At 40.4% G+C, this 23076-nt stretch overlaps 3 protein-coding genes across 4 annotated transcripts; 1 reads left to right on the plus strand and 2 right to left on the minus strand.

The window, feature by feature from the left end:
- Positions 1-190: 190 nt before the first annotated feature.
- Positions 191-7736, plus strand: idua (alpha-L-iduronidase). Of its 2 annotated transcripts, XM_084551479.1 has the most exons (15): positions 191-493; positions 780-920; positions 1819-1901; positions 2154-2261; positions 2579-2674; positions 2928-3130; positions 3422-3601; positions 3862-4078; positions 4175-4384; positions 4505-4626; positions 5254-5379; positions 5600-5676; positions 5845-5945; positions 6067-6173; positions 7613-7736. In XM_084551479.1, the coding sequence occupies exons 1-14, from the start codon at positions 357-359 to the stop codon at positions 6165-6167; spliced, it is 1902 nt and encodes a 633-aa protein (XP_084407605.1). In that variant the 5' UTR covers positions 191-356; the 3' UTR covers positions 6168-6173; positions 7613-7736. The 2 variants fall into 2 exon arrangements, with proteins under 2 accessions (XP_084407605.1, XP_084407604.1); XM_084551478.1 differs by lacking the exon at positions 7613-7736 and having other exon boundaries at positions 6067-7300.
- Positions 7313-8542, minus strand: LOC311492999 (purpurin-like). The gene is made up of 4 exons (XM_084551480.1): positions 8352-8542; positions 7830-7966; positions 7627-7739; positions 7313-7542 (listed from the first exon to the last, which is right to left on the minus strand). The coding sequence occupies exons 1-4, from the start codon at positions 8490-8492 to the stop codon at positions 7322-7324; spliced, it is 612 nt and encodes a 203-aa protein (XP_084407606.1). The 5' UTR covers positions 8493-8542; the 3' UTR covers positions 7313-7321.
- A 10798-nt stretch (positions 8543-19340) lies between these two features.
- LOC311493575 (potassium voltage-gated channel subfamily V member 2-like) lies at positions 19341-22645 on the minus strand. Its single transcript, XM_084552304.1, has 2 exons — positions 21247-22645; positions 19341-19901 (listed from the first exon to the last, which is right to left on the minus strand). The coding sequence occupies exons 1-2, from the start codon at positions 22585-22587 to the stop codon at positions 19635-19637; spliced, it is 1608 nt and encodes a 535-aa protein (XP_084408430.1). The 5' UTR covers positions 22588-22645; the 3' UTR covers positions 19341-19634.
- Positions 22646-23076: the final 431 nt, after the last annotated feature.

Genomic DNA, 23076 nt, shown 5'->3' on the forward strand with positions numbered 1-23076 from the left:
CCCTTTTTCACCATACACAGTGCTATTTTCAGAGTAGATACAATGTATTGTTCTAATGTTTTGCTCATTTAGCTGGTTTACTTCCCTTCCATAAACTACAACAGTGTCGCACGTATTCTACGTCATCGTAGTCAGCTGTCTGCGACTGTAGCTTGCTAATTCACTCCTTTATTTTGTTGTTTTTAGTATTGTTAGAGTGAGTAATGTCAGAATTGTATTTTTTTATTTACTCACCTACAATCTTTAAGACATACTGGGGTTAAGTTGGCCCCTGTTCAGTCTCTAGTCCGCATCGTTTTTGTCATGGACCTTTAAGCTAACTGGACGTAAAGTTGTCATGTTCATTAGCAGCGAACATGGTATTGAAAACTTTTGCTCTTCTAGTTTTACTCGTTAACATTTCCGAAACTTCAAGCGCTTCCTATGTTATCAGAGTTGATGTGGGAAAACCGACAGGAGATTGTAAACACTTCTGGAGAAGCACTGGTTTCTGGTAAGTCAAATATTTATTCAGATAAGAAAGTAGCGAAATACATGAAATAACCCTCTGTGATTAATAAAAGGTATTCAGTATAACAGCGATTTCGACTCTTTTACAAAGACAAGATATTTTAAAATGTAGCAGTTTTTTGTAACGGAGTTTGGCTCTTTTTTTTTTTCCAAGCAACAGCAATGCATCATCGTTTCTTTGGGACAAACTTCATGAACAAGTTGGTATTTAAACCCTATTGTCAGTATCACATCACGAAGTTAAACAGGGGTCTGTTTTCTGTGTCCAGCCCTCCCCTCCCTCATACTCAGGCCCACCTGTTTGACCTGAGCATCGACCAGCAGCTGAATCTGGCCTATGTGGGCTCAGTCCCTCATGGAGGGATCCAGCAGGTCAGGATACACTGGATGTTGGAGTTGGTCACTGCACAGTAAGTGATGCAGCAGGGGGAGTTCTGTCCAGACTAATCATGACATCTGGTTATGCTTCCCACTATGTAGTCATGTGAATATGGTATTTAGGGTCATTCAGAGCCCTCCAAGGGCTTCATCACAATTCATTGTTTATGCAGTTTTAAACATTATGTATTGCTGCAACTTACAGTATATAGCAATATATCACAACTGAATATTCTTCTGTTTTTGTCTGTCTTGTACTTTTTTAAATTAAATTTTATGTTTTCAACTGCAAATAACATCCCCTAAGGAAAACTCCTGTTTTATCCATTAAGATACAGTTCTCTGTCCTGTAGACAGGCTGGCCAATAAAAACTTGACATACACTCAGTTGCCAGATAATTTGGTATACTGAAAAACAAATGCATTCTAATATAATAATTCTACATAATAATAGAAACATGCGTCAGGTCAGCACAGTGCAACTGAATGGAACTTAAAATCACAGCCTCCAAAATGAAAGCACAGTCGGATCAACATCTCTATGTTATTTTAAACAAATGCAGGATACCATAACTTTCATGAAGTTCAATTTCAATTAAGTTAAGAATTAGTGCAGGACTGTTATATTAGAATGCATTTGTTCTCACCAGTGTACCTAATTTACTGGTGAGTGTAAAAGTTGCATGCAGTTGATAAACTCTACTTCTTGTAATACAGTCCAACATGTCTGAATGCAACAAATACAACAGCACCTCCTAGTGGACTGTAAAAGCTATAGGGTTTATTATTGCAGTACCAACAAGTTCAGTTTGTATTTGCAATTTCTGTAATAAAAGATTGATACTAATTCAAGGCTATATTAATTACGTTCCTCCACCCGGTTTCTGTAGGTACTCCTCATGATACAGCTTTTTTATTGTGTTGTTGTAGAGATGTTGGAGGACAACCCCAATACAACTTCACTAACTTGGACCAGCTGATACAACTCTTGTGGGTCAATGGGCTCCGACCAGGTACTGTAACACAACCCCGTGCAAGAAAACATCACATAATATTTGTGATGCATATTTAAACCATCTCCATCCAGGTTGGTGCTGGAGGAAATATTAATCTTCTCTGATAAACAGCATCAGGGCTCTTCTTTGTGTGTGGTTGTCCCGCACACTTTTGTGTCTCAAAGCAGTGTTAATCCAATCGTAAAAATACTCACACACACAAAAAAGCAAGTCAGATGTGATTGTGCTGCTCTCTGTTTCCCTTTCCAGGTTTCGAACTGATGGGCAGTGTCTCTAACTACTTCACTGACTTTGAGAACAAATCACAAGTGGTTGAGTGGCGAAATCTGGTTTATCTCACAGCCAAGAGGTACATCGGTGAGTGACTGCTGGTCGGCTTGACCTCTATCTATGTATTTTATTTTTAAATTTCTTATATTTTATAATTAAATGTTTTCTTGACTATTTTCACACCAGTACGTTAACCTGTATATTGACCTTTCAAGAAATAGTTTCACACAAACATTCATAAAAGATTAAAATGTGTCATTTAACAGAACCTTGCCTTTTGCACTGTAACCTTAAGTTGACCAAAACAAATGTAATTTGCACTGTAAGACCCTGCTCCTACATGATGTAATTCCTGTCATTTTTTTTTGTTTGTTTAAATCATCATTGCTGATTCTTAATTTCAGATAAATATGGCCTGGGAAGTGTTTCTCAATGGAACTTTGAAACATGGAATGAGCCCAACAATCATGACTTTGATAATGTCACCATGTCAATTCAAGGTAAACCCATTATATATATTAGTGACTTCAACCTGCGAGTGTGTAAGCTTTCAACTTTGGCTGTAGCTTCAGCTGTACATTAATGGTTAGACACATACTTTATATTAAGTTGATGAGATAAGAGTTACAGAGCCTGCAGCAATGGTCTGACAGGGATTTTGTTGTCAAAATGTCTACAGTTTAATGATGCCAGAGAAGGTGGGCACTGCAGTGCTGAGGCTGTTTTTTTTTTTTTCAATAACATTGTCTTCAGGGTTTCTAAACTACTATGATGCCTGTTCGGAGGGTTTGCGCGCTGCCAGCAGTCTCCTGAAGTTTGGAGGTCCGGGAGACTCTTGTCACACGCCCCCACACTCTCCATACTGCTGGGCCATGCTGCAGCACTGCTACAATGGGACCAACTACTTGACTGGGGAGACAGGGGTCAGGTTGGACTACATCGCCTTGCACAAGAAGGTGTTTTTTGTTTTTTATGTGGGATCAAAGCATATATAGAACAAACAGACAGTCATGTTGAAGAGTTTTAGATATGATCCTGTCAAATCAAACGCTTGTGTGGTTTTCGTCTTTTTAGCACAGCGTAGGTACTGAGCACAAACAAAAAGACAGTGATGTCGATGAAATGCCGCAACTATTTAAATCCTTATAGTAAAGTCATTTGAGTTATGTACGACTATATTCATCAATTAGAGCATTCATTGGCTTAATTAATTCATGGCAGGCTGACTTTCTGTTGCCGTCCTTCAGGGAGGAGGATACTCTTTGCCCATCCTCCAGCAGGAGATCCAGACCGTAGGGGAGATTCAGGAGCGTTTCCCCCGGTTCCGTAGACTCCCTGTTTACAATGATGAGGCTGATCCTCTGGTGGGGTGGTCCAAGCCGCAGGAGTGGAGGGCTGATGTGACCTACGCTGCAATGGTGGTGAAGGTGAGGTGAAGAGGTGATACTAATATTTTAACACTAAATTGATTATCAGTTGTATTAAAGTCTGGTATGAGTGTAGAGTAATTAATGTATTTAAATGGGAATCTAGGTGGTTTGTTAGTGAATCACTTATGTGGTTGGGTTAACTAAATGATTCAAATGTTGAATCTAGTAAATTTCTTCTCATGGTCCCTGGTTAGATGGGAAAGTACAGTTTGCTGGTTAATCACCCTCACCAGTCCTCTGACCCACTTCCTTCAAAGGTAATAAACCAGCACCAGGATATGCTGCTAGCAGACCCGAACAGCACCATCAACTACACCCTGCTAAGTAACGACAACGCCTTCCTCAGCTACCACCCTCACCCATTCACCCAGCGCACGCTGACCGCACGCTTCCAGGTCAACAACACCCAGCCACCTCACGTCCAGTTCGTCAGGAAGCCTGTCCTCACTGTCATGGGTCTGCTGGCTTTGCTAGGTGACTGTGACCCTTAAACGTGTTTTGAGTTCCTCAGAGGAATTGTTTGATTAAGATACAGTTAATTCACATGTGCGCTTTTTTTCCCAATTTAAGGAGAGACCCAGGTCTTTGCTGAGGTTCTGAACTCAACAGGAAGCCACAGCAACACGGTGGGAGTTCTCGCCAGTAGCCACGAGCCAGTGATGCCAGGCGGCTCAGACAGCTGGCAGGCGTCAGTGCTGGTCTACAACAGTGATGACAACAGTACCTCCACGAGCACTGACGATGTCACCATCTCCCTGGAAGGACTAGCTGCACTAAAGGGTGTGTTTAACCAAAAGTTGTTGAAACACTTTGAGGGAAATTTATCAGGTCTATGAAGCTTTTTATTTCTTCTAGTGAATGGTTCATTTCAGTCCTGCGTCTTATGCATTTGTTATCCAGGTCTTGTGTATGTCACATATTACATGAGCAATAATGTAACCAACCCATACCAGCTGTGGCAGAGCATGGGCAGCCCAGACTACCCCACAGCAGAACAGTTCAGACGCCTCAGGAGTGTGCAGGTAAACAGCAGGGATGGACGATGTTGTTTTGTTCTTTATTATTCTGTAAAGACCCAGCACTCATGAATTACTGAGAGCACTGGACATAGCTTCCTGATCTGAAAAGTGAAGCCAGTGCAGAGGTGCATTAAATCTATATTCATCATAACAACAAGTAGGGGACGACTCATAAAAAGAAGTGTTGATTATATAGAAGTTATGATAAAATGACCCTTCTTCTTAATTGATATATTACCTCAGAATAAAATTTCCTAATGCTTTTATGAACTCAGTCACTAATGTTTATTAAGTAAATCATGTTCACATTTATAGTAAAAAATATGATAGCCAATGGCTACTTTGTGAGTAAGAGGTCACTACACTACAGTGAAGCATAATGTCCTGGGTTCTCAGTCAACCAAATAAGGTCACGTATGGCACCATAAAGACCACACAGTCAAAAGCCAGTTGTTGTTGATGCTGCTGCAGATATAGGTGTAAATAATGCAGAATTTAAATATATTCAGCTATGGTCCAGCCTAAAAGGTACAAAGTACTAGTAAAGTAAATATAATTGGACACTTCACAGGGCATTCTTTCTAATACTGAGCTGATTGGATTGCTCTACCTTTTGTGCCATTGCATCAGGACCCTCATACTGATGGACCCTGGGAAGTTCCCGCAGGCAACACTCTGACTCTTAAAGCCAAATTGTCCCTGCCTTCTGTCCTCCTCATCCATGTTTGTGCCCAGCCCAAAGCCATGCCAGACCAGGTCAGTACCACTCATGTCTTTGTTCTGTTTGCTCTGACGGCTGCCTTGTGCAAACCCTCAAATGAAACATGTGAAGCTTATTTTACATAAAATAGCTGCCATTTCAAGCTAACAGGCGCAATGAGTGTAATGAGCATAACTAACACTTCCCCCAGTGATCACTTGTCTCTTAAATTCATAGTCACAGTGGAGTTTAAACTGTGTTTTTACGTTTCCCTAGGTCAATGGATTACGCTTCATCGGGATCACCAAAGGCCAGGTCCTTATCATTTGGTCTGACCACTGTGTTGATTCAAAGTAGGTGCACATTTATCTTATCTCTTTTCTGAGATTTCATTCCTGTATTACTGCATTAACTGGCGGAAATATGTAATATAAAACAAAGGAGACATTTATCCCTTTGAACGGTTTAACAACTTTAGTAAGAATGAGAAAACAAGAATGTCTTATTTTTATTTTTTGCAGATGCATCAAGACGTTTGAAGTGGAGTTCTCCACAGACCAGAAGGAATTCAGCAGAGTTAATAGAGAGGACACCATTTTTACTTCTTATGTCTATTCACCAGGTAACAAGTCCCAATGACTCCTAGAAAGAATAGTTATTAACTGAAGGCAGTATCTTCTTCTTCCAGCCTGGGATCATCTTGACATCCAGACATAGAAGTAATTCCATGTTTTGTTCTGCAGTGGACCAGGAGGTTGGCGGTCTGTACAGAGTTCGAGCTGTCGACTACTGGGGAAGGCCTGGGCCGTACTCTCTGCCAGAGCGGTATCCAGAGGAGGATTAGACCAAGGTTAAGTCTGCTGCCATCTCTCTGTTTTGTACTGATTCTACTGAAGATTTATAGAGAGCGACACATTTTTATCATAGAGAACTTTTACATGTTAAAAAAACAATATGGCAGGCTTTATATATGGGGAAATATTTCTCCTGCAGAATCTATAGAAGCCTGTTGTATGTTTTTTGTATTAAGTCTATTGTATGTCTTTTCTTTTGTTGGATTTGGATTTGCTAACAACAAAGAACAGGATTATACCTTACATACTTTTAGGTCCATGTATTTTTGGACACTGACTTAATATTTGTTATTTTATCCATTTATTAAAACCTGTTCAATGTACAGATAATGAACATGGCTTAAAGTGCAAATGCTCAGCTTTAATTCTAGAGGCTTAACAATAATCGTATGTGAAACACATCCCAGGTTTTGAGTCAAAGCATCACTTTTGAGCCCCTGATAGAGATGACTATGTATAAAATGGTTTTTAGTTTCAGTTTGGATACGGTACCCTCAAATTAAAGTCGAGACCTACACTTCTTATGTGTCATTATCATTATGTAAATGTTACTGTCAGTGTCCAAAAAAGGACCCAATGACAACTTGTTTAATGCAGTGTTTCATGGTGTTATATTGCATTTAGATTGTTATACACATTTAAAGCACACACTATGTGTCTGTGGACTAGATAAGTAAAAGTAGAATCACCAGTTGACCTTTTTACAAAGACAAGAACAGCAGCGAGTTTCTTTACAAAATTTATTGTCACCAATACAGAATGACCATGCTGTGCAGATGTTTTTTTTACAGGTTACAATGTCACATTGCCTTTACTAATAATAGTTTTGAGTGGGTTTGGTTTGCAATCACACGTTGCTCAGTTAATTTCTCTTGGGGTGTTGAATTTGATTCATCGTTGGAACGTAGCAAATTGGAAGAATTACAGGCTTATTCTCCTGAGAAGAAATGTGTCTTCATGTTGGGCAAGATGGCCATTCCAGTTTATTGAAGGGCTGCACAGCAAACTCCAGCTAAAGACCAGTTTAGCAAGCTCCTGTTAAAAATAGAGAAAGAAGAGGATTAAGTGGTGGATGAGTTAAAAAGCGGAAAAACCTCCTAGATCCTTTAAATGCGAGTCAAAGCACGTTGTCACTCGTTCACTTTTACGTACCGGACTGCAGCACGGGCTGGAACTGTCCAGCCATGCAGATCTCCTCCTGTTTCTGGCGCACGACTCTCTGGATGGCAGGGGGGAGGCCACGGGGGTTGCGGGAGAAGACCAGGGAGTAGCCATCCTCACAGCTTCCATCCTCCTTCTGGGTGCGGCAGGCATAGGTGATGGCATAGTTGTCATAGTCGGTGTCGATGACCCAGTAGTTGTCACCTAAAAGAGCAGAGAAGAGTTAGTCTGAACTGCTTGAGACCTAAAAGACTATGTTTGTGTTTATTAACAGCTGAGCTGGCTTACCGCCGCTGGACAGGTAGCTGGCCAGTCCCTGGTAGTTCATGAACATCTTGCCGGGGTTGACGGGGTCAGGCACTGTGTACTGAGCAGCCATGTCAGCGCAGACAACCCAGAACCTGGACGTCACACAGAGATAACACATCATCATATATACTGCAAGCAAAAATGAAGTATTTCACATTCAGGCAGGTTTTAAATATACCTACCCAAAGAGAGTGACTCTGCCTCTGGAGGAGGCCACCATGGCGCCATCATCCCCAACAGTGTACTCGGCAGAGATGTTGTCCTGCAGGAACAAACCCTCGGGGTCTTTCTTCTGCAGAGCGTACCACTTTCCAGCATACTGTTGGAATAAAAATCAATGAACATGGGCGTTATTTTAGACATTTCTTTAGGAGACTTTGATATGCCCGTGATCTGCAGAGCAAAATGTATGTGTGCTACAGGGTTATGAGGTAGTGGATAAATTGCTGAGACCTCAGACCCTACACAGCGCTACGTTTCATTGTATCCTGATGATGTCCTGGTTAAAATAGAGGATGTTGATCATTTTGTTGCTGTTACATTAAGTCTAAGTGCTTCTTAATTTGTGCGAGCTGGCTGTCCTGAACCTGTACTGCAAAAAATTACTGTAAATGTAAAATGTAAGTTAATGCTTAAAATGAATAATTGTTGTTGTTGTTGACTACATTTCTGAATTTATTCATAAGACGTATTAGTATACTCACTCTCTGGGGCTCAAAGTCCTCTTTGACCGTGAAGCTGTCCACCACACAGGTTGCCAGGCCCTGCTCCACACAGGCCAGGAACAACATCACCAGGGAAAACATTTGGAAATCCATTCTAGGCAAAACCCAAGCAAAGTACATGTGAATTTTTTTTGTTGTGCTATTTTAAATGTCTACATCCATCATTCATCTTAATGTGTAACTCTTCAAATCATGAGATGGTGTAAAAATGGTTAAAAGAAAAAAAGAAATCATTTGTTCGGAAAAAGTTTAGCAGCATCTCCTTACCTGAAAGTGTAGACTGAAGCCACAGGAAGTTTCTGTTGCTGAGTTGTTGCAGCGTCTGATGCGTGGTGAGAGGACGCCGCGTGAGCCTTTTATACCCGACGCACACGCGGGCTCACTGATTATTTTCCCTTCTTGAACCTAAATGCAGAGTTTAAATCTACCGCTAATCCAGTTAACGAAATCCCCCGCTGTAAGCTGATGAACCCTGGCATTCAGCAGTGTATAGGCTTTATGTAATTGTTTGCCGTGCTGCATATTGGAATACATAACAGCAGATTCCCTCGTGGCAAAGCATGGCCTGAGCCTGAGGTCACACGTCCGCAGCAAAGGTGTTTACATGAGCAGACAGGTGGGGAGGTTATGTGGAAACTGATCTAGTGTGAATCGCACAGATTGACTGAGTCATAACTGTTGGCTGAGATACAAGGTGCAAGAGAGACTATGAAGGTAAAGTTAATTAGGATGTTTTCAGTAAACAAGCCATCTCTGAGTTTGTTGTTCAAATTGTTCCCAAAAAACAGTGTGTTTTTTTCCCCTGTCTCTTAAAATATTTAAGCATTTTATACATTTAAAATGTTTTGACATTGGTGTCTATTTTTTTTATTTATTATTATGAGTTTTGTTTGTACATTTTTCTTATAACTTTTTTCTTTAATTTGGAACTTTTTAATGTCAAAAAATAGTGTGTTTGACACTCGAAAGTATAAAAAAAGAAAGGGGAAAATATACATCTTCACTTATGTGACACTGGTAAAATGGTTAAACCGTCTGCAAAACAAGTGGTGACCTAATGTCGTGTTACGTCAACAGAGACTCAGGTGTTCCCATCAGCTGTCCCTTCCTTGGTTAAGTAACCCACTGTCATCTTGTCCGTAAATGCTGCTAGAGCTTCAGCCTGTAATCCCGGGCATAAAGAAAACGTGTCGCAAAGAAATCAGCTGCAGTGTGATAAAGGAAGTCAGCACCATCTGTTCATCAGCACAAAGATAAAAACTGCAACAATGTCCTATTTCACAGGTGCAGCACTAACTCATAGATACATTTGTGAGTCATATGCTTTGCTGCTGATCATACACCGATCAGGCATAACATTATGACCATTCATTCATTCATCTTCTGTAACCGCTTGTCCTGTGAAGGGTCGTGGGGGGCTGGAGCCTATCCCAGCTGTCATCGGGCAAGAGGCGAGAGGTGCCAGTCTATCGCAGGGCTAACACAGAGAGACAGACAACGATGTCACTCACATGCACACAAACGGCCAATTTAGAATCACCAATTAACCTAACGAGCATGTCTTTGGATGGTGGGAGGAAACTGGAGTATCCGGAGAGAACCCACGCAGACACAGGGAGAACATGCACACTCCACGCAGAAAGGCCCAGTCAGTGCTAACCACCACACCACTGTGCTGCCCAACATTATGACCACCTTCCTAATATTGTGTAGGTCTCCCTTGTGCCTCCAAAATAGTTGTGACTCATCAGAGAATGGACATGGGCCTTCTGAGGGTGTCCTGTGGTGTCTGGCAACAGAATGTTGTTAGTGGGGGACCTTTGAGTTAGGGGAGGGGCCTCTGTGGATCATCCCACAGATACTTGATCAGTTTGGGAACTGGTTAATTTGGAGGCCAGGTCAACACCTTGTGCTGTTCTTCATGTTTTTTGAGTTGTTCCTAAATATTTTATGTGTGTGTGTCTGTGTCAGGCTGCATCCTGCTGGGGATGGCTGCTGCCATCAAGGAGTGTCATTGCTATGGGGTGGGGGTGCCTGGTCTGGTCTAGGTGGGTGGTACATGTCTAAGTAACATCCACATGAATGCCAGGTCCAAAAGTTTCCCAGCAGAACATTGAATGTCATAATGTCAGTAATGTTATGGCTGATCGGTGTAAATTGCATGGTGTATGAAATTACAATTACCTAAAGCCCAGGGCAATTTCACAAAATTATTTTGTCTGACAAATGAAGAAAAGGATTTTGAAACCAGGAAATGTTTTTTTGTGCAGTAGAAAAGAAGACTTTGTGTACTCTCACATCCGTCTCTGCTGTCTCCTTACTCTTGACCTGAGCCACGTGCAGTCAGTTGACTCCTGTTCAGACGAGTTCAGACTGACGTCACCTCCAGCCAAGCAAGTGTGTAACCACAACAGGATCACTTAAAGCTAGCCTTTGTTTTCACCTCAGAGATTCAGAGTTAACGCTGTAGACATGTCACAGGCCACATCAGGTTGAAAGATTAACCAGTGCTTTAATGGCCCAGGACGTCAAAGCAGAGACTTTGCCTAATATCCTCAGGTTAAGAGAGCAACAACAATGCCAGGGCCTAAAAATACAGACTACAGGCCTTACTGGCATTGTGCTTAGCTATGTCAGCCACTGAAGATAACAAAAATATCTTCTGAGGACTGGTGAGGGGTACGTTTTAGGGAGATTATGGTAATCAGTTGTTGCTCAACAGCATGCCTGAGTCTGACAATTTAATAAAATACTTATTGAAAGTGAATTTAAAGGAAAAATACATTAACTGGTGACATACACCCATCAGCCACAACATTAAAACAACAGAAGAGGTAAATAACATTGATAAACCAATGTTCTGCTGGGAAACTTTTGGACCTGGCATTCATGTGGATCTTACTTAGACGTGTACCACCCACCTAGACCAGACCAGGAACCCCCACCCTATAGCAATGACACTCCTGGATTGCAGCAGCCATCCCCAGCAGGATGCAGCCTGACACAGGCACACACACATAAAAGATTTAGGAACAACTCAAAAAACATGAAGAACACCACAAGGTGTTGACCTGGCCTCCAAATTCACTAGATCCCAAACTGATCAAGTATCTGTAGGATGATCCACAGAGGCCCCTCCCCTCAACCCATAGGACCCAAAGGCCCCCACTAACAACATTCTGTTACCAGACACCACAGGACACCCTCAGAAGGCCCATGTCCATTCTCTGATGAGTCACAACTGTTTTGGAGGCACAAGGGAGACCTACACAATATTAGGAAGGTGCAGGGCCAGAGTGGGACTCATTTTCAGCCCTGGAGTTTCATGCCTCAGACTGGCCCACTTAATGTTATGACCTATTATATTAAAATAATGTAATTATAACTTTACATGTTAAGCCTACAATAGCGCACTGTTCTCTAAAGCCTTGTAATTCTGTGTATGTTTTCTAAAACAATTCCAATTCAGTGGAAGTAATGGTTGCTTCACAATGTGGATTTATTTCAACATTAGTGCAAATCTCCACCATTATTCTTTGCAACACAACATCCTTTTCAACAAATTAAATTTGAAAAAATAAAAAAAGGGTTGCACTCTGTAATAACTTTATAATCAGAACTTAGATTTCACAAATACAACATCAGCATGTCCTTTTCTGCAAAATCAAATATCAAGCAAATTAGTGTTCACAGATATCTAATCCTTAAACATGAAAGAATAAAATAAGTATTGCACTGTTCTCTGCAAGTTTGTTATTCACAGTATAACATAACTTTCTAATGATGCCATTATCTTTTTTTCCTCTGCACAAGAATAGTTCAAAGAAACATGGCCAACCAAGACCACGTTTGTGGCCAGTTATGTGGCGTCGCATCATACTATTATATAAATGATGTAACGTTAGGTTAGACAGGCTATATGTTACAACGCCACGCAATTCATTGACATAGGCTAATTAATTAACTTGAACGGTGCAGGTAAAGTTGCATTTTGTTCAGCATCTTGTCTTACCCGTTTCATCATCCTCATTGGTCGTTTCAGACCGCGAGCACGTTTTATTGAAAAAGATGCCGATTTTTGCACATTTGGCTGCATCTGTCTCCTTTTCTCTTTTTAATTCTCGCTTTTTCTGCGCCACCCTTGCTCTTTTTATTTTCCATTTTGCAAACTCCCTTGCACTTCTGGTGCTGGAGCCAGCTCCAAACACCACTGACAGTGTGCGGTGTTCACAGACGTGTTACGTCAGGCTGCGTCTGCAAAAAAACAAAAGGAAAAGAGCTGCAAGTGGAGACGGCCCAGCGACAGCGGTAACAGCATACACATACCCACTCAGTGCCATGACTGAACACCGGCCCAAAATAAATAAATAAATAAAAATAATAATTGAACACCGGCCCTCGCGGCCCGAAAGTCAGACCGGCCCACCGGGAATTGTCCCGGTCCTCCCGATTAGCCACTCCGGGCCTCCCGATTAGCCACTCCGGGCCTGGGAAGGTGGTCGTAATGTTATGCCTGATCAGTTTATCAAAAATAATCAAGAAAAGACAGGTTCATTTTTAAATTTTCACATTGAATAAAATTGATTAGTGGTGAAAAGTAAGTACATTTACTAAGACATAGTACTGAAGTAGTTTTGAGGTACTTGTGCTACTGGCTAATCCTTCTAACCCACAACATTTAGACTTGGTTACTTTTGAACATAGTTTTAATTTTAATTTTAACAGCCTAGTGTTAAGATCAAACCTCTTTGGCTTTTGACATCTTACAAGAAGTAGTGTGTAGACAAGGTATTTATGATTTGTTATTGTTTGTTAGATCCAGGTCAGGAGAGGAAGAAGAAGAAAAAGAATGATCTGACTCCACCACAAAGTCCACATCAGACTCTCCTTCTGAGGATGTTTCAATTTCCTGCGTCTCTCTGGGAGTTACAGGCCACATGTTTTCATTCTGACCCTTTTCCACAGAGAAGAAGATCTCCATCTTGCCCCTTGGTTGTCAAAGGAATGAAATGACCAGACAGCCAAGCTCCAGTTTGTGACAGGACTCCAGCCAGGTGCATAAACTCACTAACCGCTGTGTTTTCTCCACAGTGAAGTGCAGTAAGAGAGGGGGCCCATGTTTTTATTTTTTTGAAAGAGTGCATATATGGTTGTGAATACACACACATCTTAAAATAGCCTGCTAAGCTCAATAACACAAGCACAAAAACTAATGAATTAACAAACATTTTATGCATTGGCCCTATGATGGGGAAGTGGCTGATTTTAGTGTTGAACACTAAAAATGACAAATTTGACCATTTTTCTCATGAATGAAACCCTAATATTGCAGAATGAATGATTATATTGTGTCATGGCTGAGAGATTAAAAAATGTGGTTACAATGGCAGTCAATGGGACATCTTTGACCGCTAAGGACATGAGAGGATAGTCAATTTTAAATCTGATGATACACAAAAACTAATAATGAAATCAAACTAATGTTTTAGATAATCTTGGTCCTATCCAAGACTGGTTTGAAAAAAAAAAATAAAAAATGCCCCAGCCTCCCAACATTTGTTTTATGAAAAATAGTTATTTTTTTGATTTTTGCAAAAAGCAAGTGACTTTAATCAAACTGACATTTAAAGGGTTAAAATCCTCAAAATGATGGACTTTTTGGTAGTTTTGTAAAGTGTTGAAGTGATGTAAGAGATTTATGCAGGAAAAAAAAGAAGAAAAATTATAATCAGTTAAGTCTTTATAGCAGTTTTTTGACTCGTGTTTTTTTTTTGTCAAATTTCGTGTAGAGTGCCTTTGCTACAAAAATTGTGCCACATTTTTGTAGCAAATGAAGAGGAAAAATTTGCCCAAATGGACAAAAATGTCCCTAACTATGCCTGAGGATGCCTGGGGGTTGAGAAAATGTCCAAAAACTGAAATCGTTCAAACTTGTTCCTCCTGCAGCAGCTACTAAAGTAACATACTGCTTTGCATCGATACATACTTATTGTTTATATGACATCAGTTAATATGATCAAACCAGAACTTTTACTTAAAGTACATTTTACGACAATCCTTGTTTACTTTGAAGAAATTTTAGATAATTTTTCAGTCTTTTACCACTGAAACCACATTATAGCAGCACTACATCTGTAACTGATTATTTACAGATTATTTATTATTATTTATTAAATCCACAAAAAGTGTTTAACTATTTTATGGTTTTAATGGTTACAAAGTTACAGCAGAATTCAATATTTCTACACCTGTATATTTAAATAAGATGGACACAATAGGCCTCGTCATTGTTTTTAATGTCTTGATGTGAATGAAGGACAAAAGGGAAACAACTGAACATGATCAGACACAAATTAAATAGGAGTGCATTTCCTGTGATGACTAATATCAGCAAAAATACATGTTTTCAGTTTAATATGATATCTGTTAAACCTGCTGTGCTGTAAGTAGCTGAAGGAGAACTTCTGTATTTATTAACAAGCTGCATTGCAAACATCCACTAAATAACTGACGAGTGCGGCTGCATTTGCAGTTATACAACATTAAGAGCTTTATTTCATATCACTTAACTAACACAAAAAGATTTTGGGGTAATCCAGGGGGGTTCTGCACTATTCAAGGTAACAGTGAACACGTCCATAAAACAGGAGTGTTTGACTGGCTGTGACCCGACTTTGCTGATGTTGCTCCACAAACAGGAGAAAGGTTGGACATTACAAATGGACATCTTCATCCAATGCTTCAGAGTTTTACTTCAGAATGGTGTCCTCACTCGCTGTGGAAGAAAAGTAAAATACAAGTATGGTGATTAAGTGTATCTGTTCAAAACAACAGCTGTATTGTACACTATATTTTTACTAAATATCTGATCTGAACGGGAATGAAGAGGCTACCTTCTGCTATCTGCTTGGCAATGCGCTCCTGCTCCTCACGGACCTTCTTCTCCTCCTCCTCAATCCTCCTCTCCTCAGCTGCAACAGGCTTCAAGTTATCTGAGCGAATTATAAGAAAGAAATTCAGATTTTTAGGAGAAACGCTTCCACACACGATCGTCTGCATGCACAAAGCAGAGCCTACTACACTATCCCAATTTTACACCTTCATTGATGGAAATATGTAGTTATGCACACACTAATCAGCCATAACATTATGACCACCTGCCTAATATTATGTTGGTCCCCTTTTGCTACCAAAATGGTCCTGACCCGTCGAGTCATCGACTCCACAAGACATGTGAAGGTGTGCTGTGGTATCTGGCACCAAGATGTTAGCAGCAGATCCTTTATTTCCTGTAATTTGCGACTTGTTTGTTTAGCACATCCCACAGATGTTCGATTGGTTTGAGATTCTGAAAATTTAGAGGCTAAGTCAACACTTGAACTTGTTATGTTCCTCAACCCATTCCTGATGGCACGTTATCCTGCAGAAAAGGGCAGCTTTGGGATTGTGTTTCCATGAAGGGTGTACACAGACTGCAACAATACTTAAGTAGGTGGTAGGTGTCATGCCAACATCTACATGGATGGCAGGACCCAAGGTCTCCCAGTATAATATGCCCAAAGCATCATACTGCCTCTGCAGGCTTGCCTTCTTCACACAAGATGATTCATCAGACCAGGCCACCTTCTTCCATTGGTCCAGTTCTGATGCTCATTAGAGAGAATTCTGGTAGTGGAAAAGGGTCAGCATGAGCACCCTGACTAATCTAGTGCTACGCAGCCCCATACAAAACAAAATGGGATGTCCTGTGTGTTCTGACACCTTTCAGTGAGAACCAGCATTAACTTCTTCAGCATTGTGCGAAGCACTATCTTGCCTGTTGAATTGGACCACACAGGCAAGCCTAAATGAGGCCACCCATGACAATTTTTGATGCTACAATACAAGTTGTCTAGGCATCACAACCTGGCCCTTGTTAAAGCCTCTCTAGTCTTTCCAAATTCCAATTTTTCTTTAATCAGTATTATTCATTTGTCTTGTCAGTGGTCATAATATTATTCCTGATCAGTGCATACTAAACATCCTACATTCGTAAAATGCATATTTGCCCATATTTGTAACAATTAACTATGGCATTTAATTTAACTGGAGTCCGTAATTTAACTGCTCTAATTTATGATCTGCATTGAAATATCAACTTTTGGAATCATACATCTAGTGATTCAACTTACTATATCTGCTTTTGCCGTAGAGGACACCGATAATCAAGGCTGAATACCTGGCTGTCTGTAACAGGAAAAAAGGTGTACAAGTTAGTGAAACCTGAGAAAAGTCAGTAACCAGCCAGTTTGCATCTGCTTTTTGCAGCTTGTCACCACTAACAGATCCAGTAGAGGGCGACAACAAGACGCACAAATTGATATTAAAACACGACTTTAGTTGCTGCTGAATTAAATAATGAACAAAAAGTAAAGCTGTTTATATTAAGATAAAGGATGCGTCTTTACTTTTAATAACGTCTCATTAAATATTAGAATTATTTCCAATGACATTTCTATTAATAACACACAGCGAGCGCTGGGTCGTTTCAATGGAGGCAGCGTCTAAATGCGACTGTTATGGTGTTACGTGAATGACATGTTAGACAACAACATTATACAGATGCATTATAAATATTTAATGCGGTACAGTTGCAGTTACACCCGTGGTTTGACTGAAAGCTTCCTTAGCTAGCATGTCCCCGGCTAAAGGTTAGCCGCTTAGCGCGCTCTACCGTGTAGCTAGCAGAGTAAAATGCTATTAACTGAGCATATTTACAGCTCAACACGAATGACTCTTTATTTCTATTAAAAAAATAGAAATCCAAACCTTAATCAAAGGCGATACTGCAACCGGAGGAGCCATAGTTTCACACCAGGATACCAGCTACAAACAGAGGTCACTTTTACCGGAAGTAGAGCTTATGTCTTCTTCTGTGAATGTTTTATTGCTGATAACGCTCATGTGTTGATCTGGCGCCACCTTCTGGAGAAAATGGTAAATGTCAGTGGAACTGTATAGACAGAATTCAACTGTATGATCATTTTAGAGGATGTAGTTTGTGGTGCTGTTAAACTATATTAGTTGTCATTTGTGTTATATAGCCCACTGACTAAAATGGGATTCTCAAAAAAATAGCAACAATACAATACAATAATAATATTTAGTGCAGGACTGTTATATTCAAATGCATTTGTTTTCACTGGGGTACCTAATGAACTGTGAGTGAGTGTTTATTAATAACAGCTACATCTCCACATGCTTTAAGCTAATACTTTGTCAAATTATACATGCTTTTTAAATATTCTTGCTTTTATTTACGCTTTCTTACATTTATTATTTTGTGTTTTCCAGCATATATTTCTAAAAAATAAAAAAATAAAAAATAAACATCTAACTAGAAGCCTCACTGTCTCTGCATGCCATATGCTTTGTCTGCATCATAAAACTGCATCCATTGTCCTTCATAGATACAACCCTGGGTCATCTCTTTCCTTTACTAAAACTCATCTGTGATGTCTTACTCAGAGGCCATATCATATCAAGTATGATAGCTAAACCGAATGCAGACCAACGACTCTTGCAAAAGTTTACCTTAACTGTATTCGATTTATGGACTTGTGATAATTTTCCTTTCAGTTAATCCTTGTTCTGCTGTGTCATGATTAAATTTCCATTGCTGTTGAGTTAATGAAGGTACCTCTAATCAAATTCAATAAGAATCAACATCTTAAGGATTTTTGGCAGTCACATGTGCTGATTGCGTGCCTCAACAGAGTGTGTTTTCAATTATTTGACTAATAAAAAAGTGAACAGAAAATGGTGCGCCATCCTGGAGGGGTCAGTAGAGGGCCCTGCAAACGAAACACACTAACAGCAGCACCATAGCCAGGTCTGATGTCAAGAAACTGTAGGTAGTCAGTGAAGACACTTACACTTATGAGCAGAACAGAGTTTATTGAAAACTGAGTGCAATGACTGTGTTATGTGATTTGGCTACAACCATAGCCAATAAATCACACCTGTGGCCAAAACTACTGAGAACCCTAAACACATGAAAAGCAACTCCAGCATTTGAAGGTTTACCAAACTTTGCAAGCATCCAGAGTGAACACCGACTAAGCACATTTCAGCTGCAATAACAAAAAACTTGTGTCTTGTTATAGAGCCATGCTGCAGGTCAGCAAAAATGTCTGCAAGCATGGATGCTTTCTTCACCCGAACTGAGTTTTAATGATACCAGATAATTTCATTTTGGGAATCAAAATCAAAAGGAATACTTTGAAAACACTGGTAAATAATCACAGATTTTAATTTCATTTTAAGTTAAAAAAAAAAAAAAAAAAACACATCCCCACATTGGAGAACATTTTCTTTGTAAGTGTGTAGTTTTTTTTATGTTGTAGTTTTGTATAACCTTTCTTAGTTAATGTCTGTAATAATTTCTGTGTTAAATTCATTTGGATCAATATGAGAATATAAGATTAATATATTATTCAAAGTGTATTGTTTCCTATCAATACAACTTTGCCTTTTAAAGTCACCAAGGCATTTATGGACTTTTATAACTTCTTAAAAATTATGCAAACAAACAACACAGGACAGTGGAGATATGTGTTAATATTATTAGGAGTTGTTTTATTCAGTTATATGATAAAATATATATATTATTTCAGTCTGCCATACTTTATTTACTGTATATGGACTGGTGCTTGACTATTTGGTAGCAAAAAACATGATTTTCTGTATATACAAAAGCAAATACAGTGCCTATAAAAAAGTATTCACCCACTTGGGTGTTTTCCCATTTTATTGCTTTTAGAAAGGGCAATTTAGAAACAGGTTATTTTTCCCCAGACAAAAAAACTCTTTACTGTCTAAAAGTGAAAACAAATAATAAAATAATGTCATTATTTTATTATTTAATGAAATAAGGGTCATAATAATTTAGCCCCTTCAAGTCAGTATTTAGTAGATTAAATATTCGGCCATTCTTCAGTCACATAAATGAAAAGGTGAAAACATCCAACAGTGTGAATACATTTTATAGCCAGATGTAGGTCCGTCAGTCAGTCAGTCTGCTTAATTTTCTCCCCCATGTGTTCTCCACTGAATCCACTCAGTGCCCTTTGGTCCTTGCCAGTACTTAGAGGCTGTAGAGAGACGTCTGCTTGTGTGATTTCTCTCTTGTCCTTGTTCAACTTATTTGTCCCCATCACATGCATTTTGCACAGCTTTACAATAAGCACATTCTTATATTCTCATAAAAAATATAAAATAGAATCAGCGTGAGTGACATGGTTGGTTTCCAAAGCAGCGGCTGAGCCTTTTCGCTGTCCTCTTGGCAAACCTCACCTTCCCTCGATTCTTCAGGGAGGCTGTGTACTCGTTGGACTTGAGTTTAGAGTAATAGTCCGAGAACTTGTTGAAGAGGATGGATATGGGCAGGCCGTTGAGGATAATACCAAAAGCGATGCAGACGAAAGCAAACATGCGACCCAGTATAGTCTCTGGATAGACGTCTCCGTAGCCCACGGTGGAGATGCTGACCTGTGATGGGGGAGGAACCAGAGAGTAGTAAGAAGAAGTGATTACTGTATCAGAAAGCAGACACATCTAGGCCCAGTCTGGGTCAGTTTTGGCGCTGTCACGTGTCAGACATGGCCCAAAGGTCATGAGCCTGGCTGAACATTGTTTACAAACCTCTATAGAATATTCCACATGTATGGTTTATTCTGTAAAGGATGAAAGTATCAGCCACTGACTGTATCTAAAGAGGTATCAACAGAACTCTCTGCAAAATGTGAAACCTACTCTGCAGCACCACATCTATGAGTGGCTTTGACTTGAATACTCTTTTAGGTGTGCTGATGAACACTGCTGTAAAGTTAATGTTAACCTTAATGTTTTAAACCCCTTTTGTGGGATGATAAACAACAGCTTTATCTAGTGACCAATTCAAGATACACTAGTGATAAATTAAAATATAGTTATGTTCAGATCTTTGAAACTTGTATTTATATACGCTGACTCTTGTAGTCAGTCACCACTGCAGTGGTCATTAGCCTCTGGAGTTTCCTGCTCAGGTTTCTGTGACCATGTGTGAATCTATTCTGCTGAGAAGTCAAATGTCCTTTGGCAAAAACTGTTGGAAAAAAAAAAAAGATGTCCCTAATTTGCGACTATGTTTCTAATATGTTCATTCATAGATTTATAAGGAATCCTGCAAACAGACTGTAGCAAATCTGAAGTGAAGGGAAAATGACTCCTTTCTGTTCATGAATATGAATACAACAGCAGTCTGTGGCAGTGGGTAGAGCTCACCATTCCTTCACCATCTCTATCATTAAGAGGATTATCATTTTCCTCCACTGGATTAGAATTAAGATTCTACCACCTGCTCTAAGAGGAAGGGGAACGATATGTTAATGAGTTTGTTTATTGCAACTGTTTCAAAGGTTTATGTTGCTAGTTTAATGAAAATCTTTAATCAAGTACAGATACTGAGTTAAGATTATTCTACCCTGCAGAACAGATCTAAATCTGTAAATGTACAATATAAACATATCATTTGTAGACTGAATTGGGCATTCAGATAAAGGGCAAGGATGAAGCTGAGCTCATTGTGGTTTTCAAGTCAAGTAGCACTTCAGTGTAATCTGATAATTTTGATAACACATTATAAACACCATTCAGGGACTTTGTTGGCTTTAGAGTGAGTCAAGGACAGATTACTTCATTTGACTCGTTTGTTATCAGTTTGTTTGATCAATACAGTATTTCTCATTTTAAGACCTTCTTCTATTTTCTTTCAAGGCGTTTGTGAATTTTCAATGGTATTACTTTAGATTTTAGTCCCCCCTCCGTTGTTGTATTGTACCAAAGATGCACTTACAGCTGCCCACCACCATGCGTGAGGTATACTGGTGAAGTTTGTGCGCGGCATGTCGTGCTCCACGGTGTAAACCATAGCGGAGAAGGTGAAGATGCCCATGGCGATGAAGAGGAAGAGGCAGCCCACTTGCTGATAGCACTGACGCAGGGTAAAGCCAAATGCCCGCAGGCCCGTGGAGTGACGCGCCAGCTTTAAGATACGAAAGATTCGCATCAGTCTCATGATCCTCAACACTTGCCCCAGCTTTCCAACCTGCCCCACCGCTTGCATGTCGGCCTCGTGCTTCATGTAGTTTTCCTCGTTGTCAAAGACCTCCAGGATGCCCTGCACGTACTGAGGCAGGATGGCGATTAAGTCTACGGTGTTGAGCACACTGCGGCTGAAGGATCTGAGGTCAGGTGTGGATATCAGACGCAGCAGGTACTCCATGGTGAAGAAGGCGATGCACATGGACTCCACATATTCCCAGTACGTCTTGCCGCTGAGCTGACCGGCATGAGTTCTGTATTGCATCTCCTGTACTGTGTTGAGAGTCATGGCCACCAGGGAGATCAGGACAAACAGACTAGAAGCCACAGCCATCAACTTGGCCTGAACTGATGAAAAGGGCTTCTCCATCAAGTTCCAGATAGCTCGGCGCTTGTGGCCCAAAAACATGTCATGAAACAGCTCCTCATTCTCCTCGATCTCTACCTCGGCTTCCAGCTCCCTCTGGATTTTCAGCTGCTCGTTCAGTTCGTCCTGCCTCTCCTCGAAGGAGATACGGCAGCAGCGGTGAGTGTTCTTGATCCTCACACCCCAGTAGTTGATCTCCTCCAGGAAGTTGCGGGGGCACAACTCATCCTTGATCCATAGCACGCCCGTCCTGTAGAAGTTGAAGATGCTGTGGAAGACGTCCGGGTCCCTGTCAAAGAAGAACTCATTGTTGGTCACTGTGTAGTCATCGCAGAGGTCCAGCTTCATGTTGTGGTCTGTGTAGGTGGCCAGTCGTCCTATTCTGGTCTTGGGGTACTTAGCAGCCATCTTGTAGGCTATCTGGTAGGGCTTCCCACCTACATTGATGTTGATCATGTAGTTCTTCTTGGAGGGAGAAACCTGCTTGGAGAAGCCGTAAGGAACACCGTCATCTTCTTCATCCTCATACTCCGCGTAAATGTCGTAGATGTCCCTGCTCAGCTCCTGCATGGAGTTCCATGTCTTCACGCAGCTTTCCTTGGCTAGCGGATAAACCACCTCAGAAGGTCTTCGATTAAAATCTGAATCGGTGACTTTATAGTTGGGGAAGAGACTCTGTCTCCTGTTCCACCGGTTGGCCACCTTCTTGGTGCTCCCCATATCCATCCCCCCTAAACTACACTGCAGACAGCGCGCTCTAACCGGCCAGCATTACTGGCGTCTAATACCCCCTTCACCTAAGCATAGAGGACATGAGCAGGATGCCTCATGGCCCCATTAATGTTGCTGACTGAGAGGATCCGTGTGCTTACAGGGCATCTAAATACCATTATCCTCTGCTGAGCTGCCTGGCTGACATGACGTTGGTTGTGTGACATATCTAAATGACAAAAATGCACCCACTTTTAAAAAATATTTTTTAATGATATGAACCTATTAAGTGTTTACAGCTGATTTGGCTGATAATATGACATTAAAAACAACAATCTGTTGTTTTACCACATTATTAAGAGCACACAGGCATTGTGTCTGGCATTAATCTTTTTAAAATCCCTACAGATTAGTCAAGGAGAAGGATATGACCGGAAAATACTATTGCGTGTCTTTTGTTACATTGGTGCTCTCTGAAGAAAACATGACATGATAGTTGTTGTT

This window comes from Chelon labrosus (genome assembly GCF_963514085.1).
Source record: "Chelon labrosus genome assembly, chromosome: 9".
NCBI lineage: Eukaryota > Metazoa > Chordata > Actinopteri > Mugiliformes > Mugilidae > Chelon > Chelon labrosus.